The 13,837-nt window shown below is 39.9% G+C and overlaps 1 protein-coding gene across 3 annotated transcripts in view; it reads right to left on the bottom strand.

Annotated features, from left to right (window-relative positions):
- ppp4r4 (protein phosphatase 4, regulatory subunit 4) overlaps window positions 1-13,837 on the bottom strand; it is a 267,838-nt gene that overhangs the window by 55,642 nt on the left and 198,359 nt on the right. For all 3 annotated transcript variants that reach the window (XM_072274558.1, XM_072274552.1, XM_072274564.1), the window contains exons 13-15: window positions 8,766-8,849; window positions 5,011-5,190; window positions 4,093-4,198 (exon numbers count right to left, since the gene is read on the bottom strand). In XM_072274558.1, coding sequence (XP_072130659.1) covers window positions 4,093-4,198; window positions 5,011-5,190; window positions 8,766-8,849 — 370 coding nt within the window. The remainder of the gene's footprint in view (window positions 1-4,092; window positions 4,199-5,010; window positions 5,191-8,765; window positions 8,850-13,837) is intronic.

The following is a 13,837-nucleotide window of genomic DNA, read 5'->3' on the forward strand; positions in this document are numbered from 1 at the left end:
AGAGATTGTTAGCTCATTAAGAAGCATAAAAGCTACAAGTGAAGAACAAATTTTGAAAAACTACCTTCAGTTTTGTCTGAATAAAAGTGAAAGAATGTTTCCATTTATTCTGTATTTAAATACAAATTAATGCTGATATTTCATCATCTTAGGATATCTCTAATATGGTGAAATACTATGCCCCATTTACAATTTGTTTTATATATCAAAACGATTTTTTTGTAAAAGTCTTATTGTCCATGTTTAAAGGACAAATCAAATATTTAATGTAGTGACATTTCTGTCATCTTCTCTCACACTCATCAGATTTGATGGATGAGTGACTATGCATTTCCCTCAAATAGACGTTTCCTAGAGTGAGAGTTCCCAGCCTGGGTTTCCTGGACCCATCAGTTAATGGTAGAGATCCATGGCATAAAAAAGGTTGGAAATGCCTGTCCTAGATAAAGTATTATATATTATCTTAAAGCACAGGTAGATATAGTAGAGGTACATATTTTAATGAAGTCCCAAGTATATAGTTAATGGACTAAATTACTTGTGCATCTTCAAAGCCAATGTCCATGTGGTAAGTTGTCAACAATAACATAATCATTAATTATCTTCAAAGGTCAATAAAAACACCATAAACTGGCTCCTCTGCTATTTGAATAATGTATAATTTTCTCAACAAAACAATCATTCCCTTTAATTTGGAAAGTTGAGGGATAATATTCTAAACCAAATTAAGAGGGAGTTGATAACTCATCTCCTTCTACCTTAGGCCACAAATTTATCAATCAAACAACAGGAATTCTGCAGATGCTGGAAATTCAAGCAACACACATCAAAGTTGCTGGTGAACGCAGCAGGCCAAGCAGCATCTGTAGGAAGAGGTGCAGTCGACGTTTCAGGCCGAGACCCTTCGTCAGGACATATCAAACTTATCAATCACCCCTGTTGAGTTATTAACCTCAAGCTTTCTGCATAACCAATCAAAGAGCTGAACTGCACGTGCATGTAACAAGAGCTGTATAACTCATCTCCTTCTACTTTAGGCCACAAACTTATCAATCACCGCTGCTGTGGGCACTTTCTGGAGGTCCAAGATCCGTATGCTCCACGACCGCTGGACTAAGTGTGTAAATGTAGGGGGGAGGGGGAACTATGTTGAAAAATAAATGTGCTAGGTTTTCGAAAATTGATTCCTCCTACCTTAGGTCACGAACTTATCAATCACTCCTTGTAGATTGGAGCGAACACTTCGTCAAGCACCTTTGCTCAGTCAGCCAAAACAAGCATTATATCTCAGTAACCACCCATTTTAAATCTGCTTATTGTTCCCATTCTGACATCTCTAACTTCATGGCTAACTCTACTTCCATGATGAGGCCATTCTCAATTTGGGAGAGCAACATTTCATATTCCATCTGGACAGCCTTCAACCTGATGGCAGGAACAATGATTTCCCAAGATTCTGGTAAATTCTCTCCCCTCAATCTTCGCTTTTTCCTCTTCCCCATTCTGGCACCCCTCTTACCTCTTGTCTTCTCCATATCTGTCTATCACCTCCCTTTTTCCATTTCTCTCATGGTGTACTCTCCTCTCTTAATAGATTGCTTCTTCCACCTACACCTCCCAGCTTCTCACTTCATTCTCCTCCTACCCACCCACCCACCTTCCCCCACACCTGCCAGTTTGTAATCTTTTCCTCCCTCCACCATCTTCTTCCCCCTTCTGGTCAGATGAAGGATCTCCAACCGAACAACCGATGGACTTACTTTAAAGGACTCTTCATCTCATGTTCTCAGTATTTATTGCTAATTTAGCTTTTACTATTTCTTTTTTCTTTCCTTTTGTAGTTACACAGTTTTGTTTAACATTGGTTGTTGGGTGTGGCCTCATTGATTCTATTGTGGTTCTTGTATTTACTATGATGCCCGCAAGAAAATGAATCTCAGGGTTGTATATGGTGCCATATATGCACTTTGATAATAAATTTACTTTGAACTTTGACTGTTTATTCCTCTCTACAGTGCTGCCTAACCTAATCTAGCATTTTGTATCTGTTTCTCTGGATTTCCAGCATCTGCAAAATCTCTTACATTTAGAAAGAGAGTAATTACTTTTGTTGATTGTTGTAAGGGGCCTGGTCAGGATGAAGTTTAAACACATTTCTGCATGGAAACGGGTGATTAACATTTGGATCAATCTTTTACAAACAGCAAGGAATGAGAAATCATTTTTTTATTTAAATCTGAGATTAATGTGCTTTTGTGAGCCAAGATATTAAGGCTAGGACAAAGAACATAGAAATTTACAGCACATTACATGCCCTTCGGCATGTTGTGCTGACCATGTAACCTACTCTAAAGATTGCCTAGAATTTCCCCAGCGCATAGCACTCTATTTTTCTAAGCTCCATGTACCCTCAGGTTCTGAAGAAAAACTGCCAGAAAGTATTCTACCTTAATGCACAGTGTAAAGAATTGATCTGCATGAACAGATGTGCAAGACAAGCCTTTCTCAATAATTGAGACAATAGTAAATCTAATGCATTTCATTGTGGATAGACAGAGTTAGGTCACACATCAACCATGAACTCATTAAGACTTGATAAGAGGGAACAGAAGAATAGCAAATGCAGAAACTGGAAGTTAATCAAAAGGAGTATTGGAATACACGGGAGAACATCAGGAAACCTAGGAGATTAGAGATTGGAAGAATTAGATAGGTAATCAAACAAAGTAACTTTCAGCTAAGTGCCAGTTGTGTGAATTCATGGAGCATTCAAAGTGTAATAACATTAATGATTGAAGTGTGAGATAGCAGTAAAATAGTTCACAGTTGGAATTGGCAGAGAACTTAATATTCCCGATAATAACGGGACAAAAATAGGGTTGCTGAAATGAGAAATTATCTTTTCCAGAAAGTGTTGTTATTCTAAGGCAGTCCACAAATAAACTTACCAAAATGGGGAGGAGGGATGGGGCTGGAATTGGGGTGGGGGGTAGGAGGGGAGATAATTTTCAATGCACCAAACACTGAAAACTGAACAGCAAAAGCACAATAATAATTCTCCCAATACATACAAGCACCAAGGCAAAAGCATATCATTTGATGGGGGAAAGAAACATTTGTTCCTGGAAATTAGGTTGAACTATCACAGTGGTTCAGAGTTAAAGGAGGAAAAGTTGTCTGCATGGCAGATTTAGCATCTCAAAATGAAATGTATTCAAAATGATCCATAATACCACATAGCCTATTAATAGTTGTGTCATTCCAGGTGTCAGGATTAATACAGCAAGTTTTTTCTTTAGTTAACCTTTAGAGTATTTCAAGATCTACTATTTCTGCTTTGACACCCAAGCTGCAGCTTATAGTGGAAAACGGTTGAAAATTCAATACAAGGATTTGTAAATGACATTTCCAGACATACACACTGTGGCTTTAACTCTAGTTTTAGAGTTAGGAACACCATTCTATCACTTATTTGATAACAATTTTCAGGTGGACACCAAAGAGAGTGCTTTCCAAAGATCATCATGTCAGAACTAATAGATATCCTGCCTTTAACATCACCAAAAGGCTCTTGGTCATTATCATACTTCAGTTTATGGTAACTTGCTGTGCACAAAGTTATTATTATTATTTAGAGGTATAGTAGGGTAACAGGCCCTTCAGCCCAACAATCCCACACTGCCCAATTACACCCATGTGACCAATTAACCTTCAAACACATACGATTTTGTAATGTGAGAGGAAACCCAAGCTGTCACGGGGAGAACATATAAACTGCTTACAGACAGCGGCAGGCATTGAACCTGGGTCACTGGCACTGTAAAGCGTTCTGCTAACCGCTACGCCCAGTTGGCTGATGTGTTTCCAGCAAAAGTTCCTACATTTTAAAGGTCCTGCATTGGCTGCAAAACACTATGGAATATGTCAATGCTATGAAAGACAATTAATGTATAAACACAGGTTTTGTCATTTACTGCTCGGAAATACATTGGGGAAAGTAAGATTGGTTTCTATCACTCATTCCAATTTAGAGCAACAATTGATGAAGCTGTTAAGTAATCTTATGATATTTAATTGTGATTGTATACTTACGCTCAATGATTTTACTGCATATTTCCTGTCTTTGCTCCTGTTTACGGTTGTACCGAACAAATACACAGAGGGTTCTGGCTGAGGCTCTTTGGACTGGGAGGACATTCTAGATGATAATAATCCCAATCTGAACTTTAGTGTTATCAAAATTAGCATTTCCTTCAAAATGGTTGACATTAACAATACTGCACATATATATAATGAATTATATTTTAAATTCTATTTGCTAAAAATAAAATGAGCTCACCATGAGTTAATAAATATAAACAAAATGCCTAGCAGCACAGTAACAGAACACTTTCACAAGTTTCAAGTTAAATGCTACAGGCGCGTGTGTTATAATCAATTCCTATGCCTGAACTTAAAAGTTAACTTACAACATTAGAAATTACAATAACACTTTTATTGGGCAAGCCTAGCATCTTCATTAGGTTAAAAACAGTTATCAATAAATGCCTTAGACATAAATGGGAGAAATGGACACGTTATTTCTAACTCAAATTAGAGAATTAACCGCTAATTACTGGAGCACAGACTTGGAGTAAGATACTGTGAATTTGAGATTACATATTTTAAATATATTAGAAAATCAACTGAAATAATTGGTTGCAATAAATATCAGACCAATTCTAAAAAAAATATGAACATGCTGTACTATGTGTACATGTGTTAGATACTTTTAATATCTATATTGCAGAATTAAGGAAATTCTTAGAGATTGTATTAAGAGAAATATAATGTCACAATAGATCAGTAGAATCATCTATTAGTTTGCTATATAATTAAGTTGAAATCTGCAAGATAACGACGTATACAGAGGTAACTAATAAATCTTCAAATGAACACTATAAATGTGGATGCATTTGCTGTTTTTAAGTAAGAAAGATGAGTAAAAATTTCACTAAAGATATATCTTACGTTTGTCGTCATTATTCTAAACATTATGGGCAAAAACGTGTAGTATATCTGATCACTGGAAATGACGTGTGGCAGACAGGAAAACGCCAACAGCAGCTTTTCATGTATTCTCCATTGTAAAGAGGTGGCGGCTCTTTGTTCAGCCATTGAGAGAGCTGGAATCAGATCAGGAATATGCGCCTGACAACAAAATTTCCAATTAAAGGTAACATCTTGGACACTGTGATCATTGCTCCAAATTTTTATGCATAGAATTAGGCATACAAATACTTTACAAGGCCAAACATATTAAAATGGCACTAAAAATGTCACTGATTTACTGCCTATACTTTGTCTAAACAATTAGTTTTAAAACACAAGCAAAATTATCACTATAACTTACATGATTACAATAGCAAGACACACGAAATGCTGGAGGAACTCAGAAGGTCAGGCACCATTTATGGAAATGATCTCTAGGCAGCCTCCAATCTGATGGCATGAACACTGATTCTCATTCTGGTAATATTTTTTATCCTTGCCCCTTCCCTCTTTTTCTGCTCCCCACTCTGGCCCCTTACCTCTTCTCCCCACCTGCCCATCATCTCCCCCTGGTGCCTCTCCTCTTTCCCTTTCTCCTGTAGCCCACTCTTCTCTCCTATCAGATTCCTTCCTCTCCAGCTATTTGTCTTTTGTGATTATCACTTCCCAGCATCTTACTTCATCCACATACCTGGCCTCACCTACCATCGTACTCCTTCCCATCCACCCCCACAACCTTACTCTGGCTTCTTCCCACCCAGCCCCTTCCTTTCCAGTCCTGATGAAGGACGTTGACCCACAATATCAACTGTTTATTCATTTCCAGAGATACTGCCCAACCTGCTGAGTTTCTCCAGCATTTTGTATGTGATGCTCTGGATTTCCAGCATCAGCAGAATCTCTTGCATTTACAATACAATAGATCTACCTTGATAAAATAACTCCTATCCATTGCACTATTTGTAGATTTCCTTACTCAATTATCATTATCATATTGTTTGCTGTTTGTTTCTTGGTTGGAGATTGTTTCTCATGGATATAAAGCACTTAGCTTCTGATGCAATCATCCTCCATCCTAACGGAAATTGAATTAAGCTTCGAGAATCATGTCTAGTTATTTGAATTAGATGATGAACTGAAATTTTTTAAAAACTCAGTTTCGGGTTAATCATCATCTTTACTAGTCTAAGTAAACAACAACAAAGGAACATCAGAAAATAATCATTCAACAATTAGTTTTCCTTTAGGTCTCAGCTCTTCTACTGCAGAAATAGCACTTTCTTAACTGAGATGCATAGATAAATTCAAATCATGCACAAGGAATGTAGCAACATCAGTTTCCACATGTACTGGCAGCATCAAGTCACCACTATTTTTAAATATCACACTACTCGTCTTGACACCCAGTATTGCACCACAAACTTTCTCCAACTCAGTACTGGGAAATCTACAGATGATGTTTTCTCTTCCTCTCCACAATTTCTGTTCTACACATCAACCTCCATGACAATAGTCTGAAGATCGGAGGACCTTTTCATCAAGCAGCTTTGCTCCATCCACAAAAAGCAGGATTTCCCAGTAGCCAAACAATTTAATTCCAATCCCCATTTCGATTCTGTTCTGTTGGTCTATGGCCTCCTCCCACTGCCATGATAAGGCCACTCTCAGGTGAGAGGAGTAACACCTATACTCTGTCCGTGTAGCAACCAGCCTGATGGCATGAACTTCAATTTCTCCAACTGCCAGTAATGTTTCCCCTCTGTCTCCCCTCTTAATACGTCTCCTCTCCGGCCTATCATTTCCCTGGTGCCCCTCCTTCTTTCCTTTCTCCCATGGTCTACTTTCCCCTCTTATTAGATTCCCTCTCCTTCAGCCCTTTGCCTTTTCACCTATCGCCTCCCAGCTCCTTACTTCATCCCCCCACGTGGCTTCACGTGTCAGCATCTAGCTTGTACTCCTTCCCCTCACCCACCTTCTTACCTCTTTATTTCCAGTCCTGATGAAGAGTTTTGGCCCAAAATGTCGGCTGTTAATTGCTAACAACAGGAATTCTGCAGATGCTGGAAATTCAAGCAACACACATCAAAGTTGCTGGTGAACGCAGCAGGCCAGGCAGCATCTGTAGGAAGAGGTGCAGTCGATGTTTCAGGCCGAGACCCTTCATCAGGACTAACTGTTAATTGCTGCCTGGCCTGCTGATTTCCTCCAGAATACTGTATGTCTTGTTCAAGAATATCCACAATGCCAGTATGATGCTTAATCCTGACACACATCTCCAACTACATATCTGTCATGACTAAGGAAGTCTACTCCCACCTCCAAAACAACTTTCATCTCTGATCTCACCTTAGCTCTAGTGCTATTGAAACCCTCATCTCATTTTAGCACATCAGATGGAAATTCTAGTACACCCAAAATGATGTGCTGAATGGATCTCAGGACAGACATGATGGGAGGCTGGTAGGTGCAGCGAATTACTTTCTCGAAATCTGAAAAATGCCACTCAATGGTTTAGTTTGTGGCAAGCCATTGTGGAAGTCCATAGGCCCTAACAGTCTTTTAATCTTGTATTACAGGGAGTGGGAAGGAGAATGGAAAGAGAAGTATCCAAGCTCACTGCTGCTGTGTTCACTAGTGTTCAGAGTGGGGAAGGAGAGGGCAAAGACACTGATGTCTTGCATTGCTAAGGTTGGAATGTGTGCTACAATCAGGCTCTAAATTCAGAAATCAGAGGAGCAAAGGGATTTGGAAGTCCTCATACAGGATTCCCTAAAGGTTAACTTGCAGGCAGAGCCAGGGGTAAGGAAGACAAATGCAATGTTAGCATTCATCTTGAGAGGATTAGAATATAAAAACAATGAGGTAATGCTGAAGCTTTATAAGGCATTGGTTAGATCACACTTGGGGTATTGTGAGCAGTTTTGGGCCCCTTAACAAAGAAAAGATGTGCTGGCATTGGGGACGGTGCAAAGGAGATTCACAAGAATGATCGCAGGAACGAAGGGTTTAACATACGAGGAGCATTTGATGGATTTGGGCCTGTACTCACTGTAAATCTGTGGAATTCATTTGCACAGATGGCTTTGGAGGCCAAATCCTTGAGTATATTTAAAGCAAAATTGGATAGATTCTTGATTAGTTAGGGCATCGGAGGTTATGGGAAGAAGGCAGGAGAATGGAGGTAAGAGGGATAGTATATCAGTCACGATGAAATGCTGGAGCAGATTCATTGGGTCTAATGGCCTAATTCTGCTTTTATGTTTTATGGTCTTATGGTCAAATTCAAATTCACAACTCCAAATTACTACGATGATTCTCATTATCAGTAAACACCTCCTACCTATAACTGTGAGAAATCCAGGTTTCTCCATTTCTGACCTCTTGAATTGTTCTACCACTACTGACTACTTTCAGCAATCAAGGCTCTCTAATCCATAATTGCCATGCTAAACCTCTCAGTCTCTCTTCCTTTTACCCAGTTTCCCTCGGGATCAATAAAGTATATCTATCTATCTACCTAATATACACTTAAAACCTATTCATTTGACCATGTACTCAAGACACCTGCTTCAATATCACTTTGGTCGTTGATCTGAATGTACCTTCATAGTATAAATGCAATCGGTTGTATAAATACATGTCTTATGGTCTTATGGTTGTTGCAGAAAAGTATTCTAGTGACAAAGAAATCAAATAACTATATTTCTAAAGTGTGAAAATATATGTTTATTTACCTTATTCTCTGTTCCGACATGGTCTCCTCCTGTAACAATAAATCTTAGAATTTCAGGAAGGTGATCTAGCAGGGCATCCAAAACCTAGATTGTGTAAAAGAATGAAACATGAGCTTAAGCACATTGCCATATCAGAAAGTAAACAAAAGTAATTATTAAAAAAATATAAGGAATTGTTTTGCATTTTGTGAATAATCTTTACATAAAATATTATCAAAAAATCTGCCCACTTTTCAAGATAAAGATTTGAAAGATTAAAGCTTTATGTTTCACAGGTACAACATTGAGCAAAACGTGTTGTTTGCATCAAATCAAATCACAAGGATTGTGTCAGGGGCAGCCCACAAATGTCGCCATGCTTCCAATGCCAATATAGCTTGTCCATAACTCATTAATCCTGATTTTACTTCATTGGACTGTGGGAGGAAACCAGAGAACCTGGAGGAAACCCATATGGTTATGAGGAGAATGTACAGACTCCTTATAGTTAATAATGGGAATTGAACTGATCATACAGCTATCGCTATAGAGTGTTGCACTAGCCACTAGGCTACCAAGCTGCCCCATAGCAATCAATACGCAGAAGACGTCGTCTTTCTAGGTACCAATGACATGGGCTGGACAAGTGACAAGGTTCTGCAAAGTGAGTTTAGGCAATTAAATGCTAAGATAAAGGGCAGAACCTCCAGGGTTGTGACCTCAGGATTGCTACCCATGCCACATGCTAGTGAGGCAAGAACTAGGGAAATGATACAATTTAGTACGTGGCTAAGAAGTTCATGTAGGAGGGAGGGCATAAGATTTTGGATCATTGGGTATGTTATTATGTGTGTACATAATAAAGAACTTCTGTTCCCAGTGCGCGATGCAAGCGGTTCACCCAGAACTGGAAGTGATGTTGGTGAACGGGACAGACACATGCTCATGGCAGGCTGAAGGTCCCGAGTAAGATACGGTCGAGTGTAAGCTATTTTGTAAATCTGTAAATAAAACATTTCTAGGTAAAGATAACAATTGCAGTGAACATTGGTTTTCAAGCGATATTGAGGCAAAAAAAGAAATCAGGAGGGATAAAAGAAGGCATGAAGTTGCCCTAGCAGACTAGGTGAAGAAGAATCCTAAGGGATCTACAGCAAAAGAATTTTGCTAGGAGCAAAATGATTGCAAGAGACAAAACTAGTCCTGTGGAAGATCAAAATGATAATCATGTGTGGAGCCAAAAGTGGTGGGAGAGATGTTAAAGAAATTTTTTGCATCTGTATTTACTCAGGAGAAGGACACAGAATATGTAGAAGTGAGGCAAAACGGTGTCAACTTCATGAACCCCATAAAGATTACAGAGGAGGAGGTGTTTGCTGTCCTTCACACCCAAATTAGAGTCAATATACCCCCAGATCCTGACAAGATGATCCTTCAGACCCTGCAAAAGGCAAGAGCAGAAAATGCCGGGACCCTAGCATAGATACTTAAATCATCCTGAGTGACAGGTGAGGTACCAGAAGATCGGAGAATAGCCGATGCTGTTCCGCTGTTTAAGAAAGGCTCAAAAAATAAACCAAGAAATTATAGGCCAGTGAACTGGACATCAGTAGTGGGAAAGTTATTGGAAGGGATTCTAAGGGACTGGATATGTAGGTCATAGTCATAGTCATAGTCATACCTTATTGATCCCGGGGGAAATTGGTTTTCGTTACAGTTGCACCATAAATAATAAATAGTAGTAAAAACATAAATAGTTAAATAGTAATATGTAAATTATGCCAGTAAATTATGAAATAAGTCCAGGACCAGCCTATCGGCTCAGGGTGTCTGACCCTCCAAGGGAGGAGTTGTAAAGTTTGATGGCCACAGGCAGGAATGACTTCCTATGACGCTCTGTGCTGCATCTCGGTGGAATGAGTCTCTGGCTGAATGTACTCCTGTGCCCACCCAGTACATTATGTAGTGGATGGGAGACATTGACCAAGATGGCGTGCAACTTAGACAGCATTCTCTTTTCAATTTATAATTTATATAATTTATACTTTATACTTTATTGTCGCCAAACAATTGAAACTAGGACGTACAATCATCACAGCGATATTTGATTCTGCGCTTCGTGCTCCCTGGAATACAAATCTGTAGTAAATATTAAAAATTTAAATTATAAATCATAAATAGAAAATAGAAAAGGGAAAGTAAGGTAGTGCAAAAAACCAAGAGGCAGGTCCGGATATTTGGAGGGTACGGCCCAGAAACAGGACAGGATCCGTTCAGCAGTCTTATCACAGTTGGAAAGAAACTGTTCCCAAATCTGGCCGTACGGGTCTTCAAGCTCCTGAGCCTTCTCCCAGAGGGAAGAGGGACGAAAAATGTATTGCCGGGGTGGGTCGTGTCCTTGATTATCCTGACAGCACTGCTCTGACAGCGTGCGGTGTAAAGTGAGTCCAAGGACGGAAGATTGATTTGTGTGATGTGCTGGGCTGTGTTCACGATCTTCTGCAGCTTCTTCTGTTCTTGGACAGGACAACTTCCATACCAGGTTGTGATGCACCCTAGAAGAATGCTTTCTATGGTGCATCTATAAAAATTAGTGAGGGTTTTAGAGGACAGGCCAAATTTCTTTAGTTTTCTCAGGAAGTAAAGGCGCTGGTGGGCCTTCTTGGCAGTGGACTCTGCTTGGTTGGACCAAGTCAGGTCATTTGTGATATTGACCCCGAGGAACTTAAAGCTTTTGATCTGTTCCACTTGCGCACCACCGATGTAAATGGGGTTGTGCAGTCTGCTACTCCTTCTGAAGTCAACAACCAATTCCTTCCTCTTGTTGACATTAAGGGATAGGTTATTGTCTTCGCACCATGCCACCAGGTTCTTAATTTCCTCTCTGTACTCAAACTCAACTCAAATATGACTATTTGAATAGACATGGACTGATTAAATATAGTCAGCATGGCTTCATGCATGGTAGGTCATGTCTAACCAATCTTATGGCGTTTTTCAAGGAAAGTTAATGAAGGCAAGGCAGTAGATGTCGTCTATATGGACTTTAGCAAGGCATGTGTCGAGATCCCACATGGGAAGGTTCAGTTATTTGGCATTCAAGATGAGGTAGTAAACTGGATTACACTTGGGCTTTGTGGGAGAAGCCAGAGGGTGACAGTAGATAGTCGCTTCTGACTGGAGGCCTGTGACTAGTGGAGTGCTGCAGGGATTGGTGCTGGGTCTGTTGTTGTTTGTCATTTATATCAACAATTTGGATGATCATATTGATAAATGGATCAGCAAATTTATGGATTACACCTAGATTGGGGGTTTAGTGGACAGTGAGGAAGGCTATCAAGGCTTGCCGTGGGATCTGGATCAGCCTAAAAAATGTACTAAAAGATGTCTGATGGAATTTAATGCAGACAAATGCGAGGTATTGCACTTCATAGTACGCAGGAGGACGATGGCGCCTAACGGTGACTCCTTTGCTTGTTATTTCTAACAGCTCTATTTCGATTTTTGATATCTCTTTTTTTCCCTTTTCAAGGCTCTTTTGAAGATGCTGACTTCTATTCTTCGTAGAAATGGGACCTCTTGGGGCCTCACAACTGACTGTTTTTCGATATGTCAAAGATGAGGCCTGGAAGATTAGCACGCCTTCAGGGTGCCAGATTTTTGTGGCTTTGGAAGCAGGCAGATTCAAGGCCAGTGCCACCTCCTGATGTGTTATGGGAGTACACAAAAGATCATAAGCAGCGAGCTTGCTGTTGGCTCTGTGCCCAAGGACCCGAGTTCTTTGGGCACAGAGCTCGCAAAAGGCGACGCAAAAGACTTTTAACACCATAAATCTGTGAGTTGTTTTGTTATGTCTCCCTTCACGTTGTGAAACAGGGACACTTCCTTTTCCCTTATTAGGGAGAGAGAGAGAGAGCCTGTGGTATGTGAAATACTGAGTGAAGGAGTAGTCTTTGGGGTACTGCAAGTCTGTGTCTTTATTGATGTTTTGCTGCACTCTTGAGTGCTCGGTGGGGGGGTGCAGATGCCTTTTTGCTGGTAGGGGAGGGCGGTTGTTGCTTTGCTGCTGCTTATGCATGGTGGGGGGAGCTGGCGGGGGGATTTGGGGTTCTAACATTTAACTGTCATTCATTCTTTGGGGCACTCCTCTTTTTGTGGATATTTGCGAGGTAAGAGAATTTCAGGATGTATATTGTATATATTTCTCTGACATTAAATGTACCTATTGAAACTAGGGTAGGTTTTACACAGTGGATGGTAGGGCACTGAGAGTGCAGTAGAACAAAGGGATCTGAGCTCCATAATTCAGTGAAAGTGGCGTGACAGTAGATGGTGTGGTAAAGAAAGCCTTAGGCAGATTGGCCTTCATAAATCAAAATATTCAGTACAGGAGAAGGGATGTTATGTTGAAGTTCTATAAGACATTGTGGAAGAGCCTAATTTGGAATATTGTTTGCAGTTTTCATCACCTACTTACAGAAAAGATGTAAATAAGGCTGAAAGAATACAGAGAAAATTTCAAGGATGTTGCTGGGTCTGGAGGACTTGAGTAATGTGGAAAGATTGAATCAGTTAGGCTTTATTCCTTGTTTTCATTGCTCTCTAAATGACTTAAATGTTTGAAGAGACCAAGAAGTTGATTGTGGACTTCAGGAAGAGGAAGTTGGGGGAACATGCATGAGTCCTCTTCAAGGTATCAGCAGTGGAAATGGTGAATAGCTGCAATTTCCTGGGTGTCAACATCTTTGAAGATCTACGTATTCTGGGCCTAATTTTGTGATGCAACTTTTTTTTCCACAAAGAACACACAAGAGTGGCTATATTTCATTAGGAATTTGAGGAGACTTGGTATAAGAACAGAAGACATCGGAGCAGAATTAGGCCACTCATCCCATCGAATCTGCTCTGCAGTTCCATCATGGCTGATTTATTATCCTTCTCAAACCCATTCTGCTGCCTTCTCTCTTTAACCTATGATGCCCTAACTGATCAGGAACCTACCAACTCCTGCTTTAAATATATTCAATGACTTGGCCTCCAAAGCTGTCTGCAGCAATGAATTTCATAGAGATTCACTGATCCCTGGTTAAAGA

Source organism: Mobula birostris, chromosome 1, assembly GCF_030028105.1.
Source record: "Mobula birostris isolate sMobBir1 chromosome 1, sMobBir1.hap1, whole genome shotgun sequence".
In the NCBI taxonomy this organism is placed as follows: Eukaryota; Metazoa; Chordata; class Chondrichthyes; order Myliobatiformes; family Myliobatidae; genus Mobula; species Mobula birostris.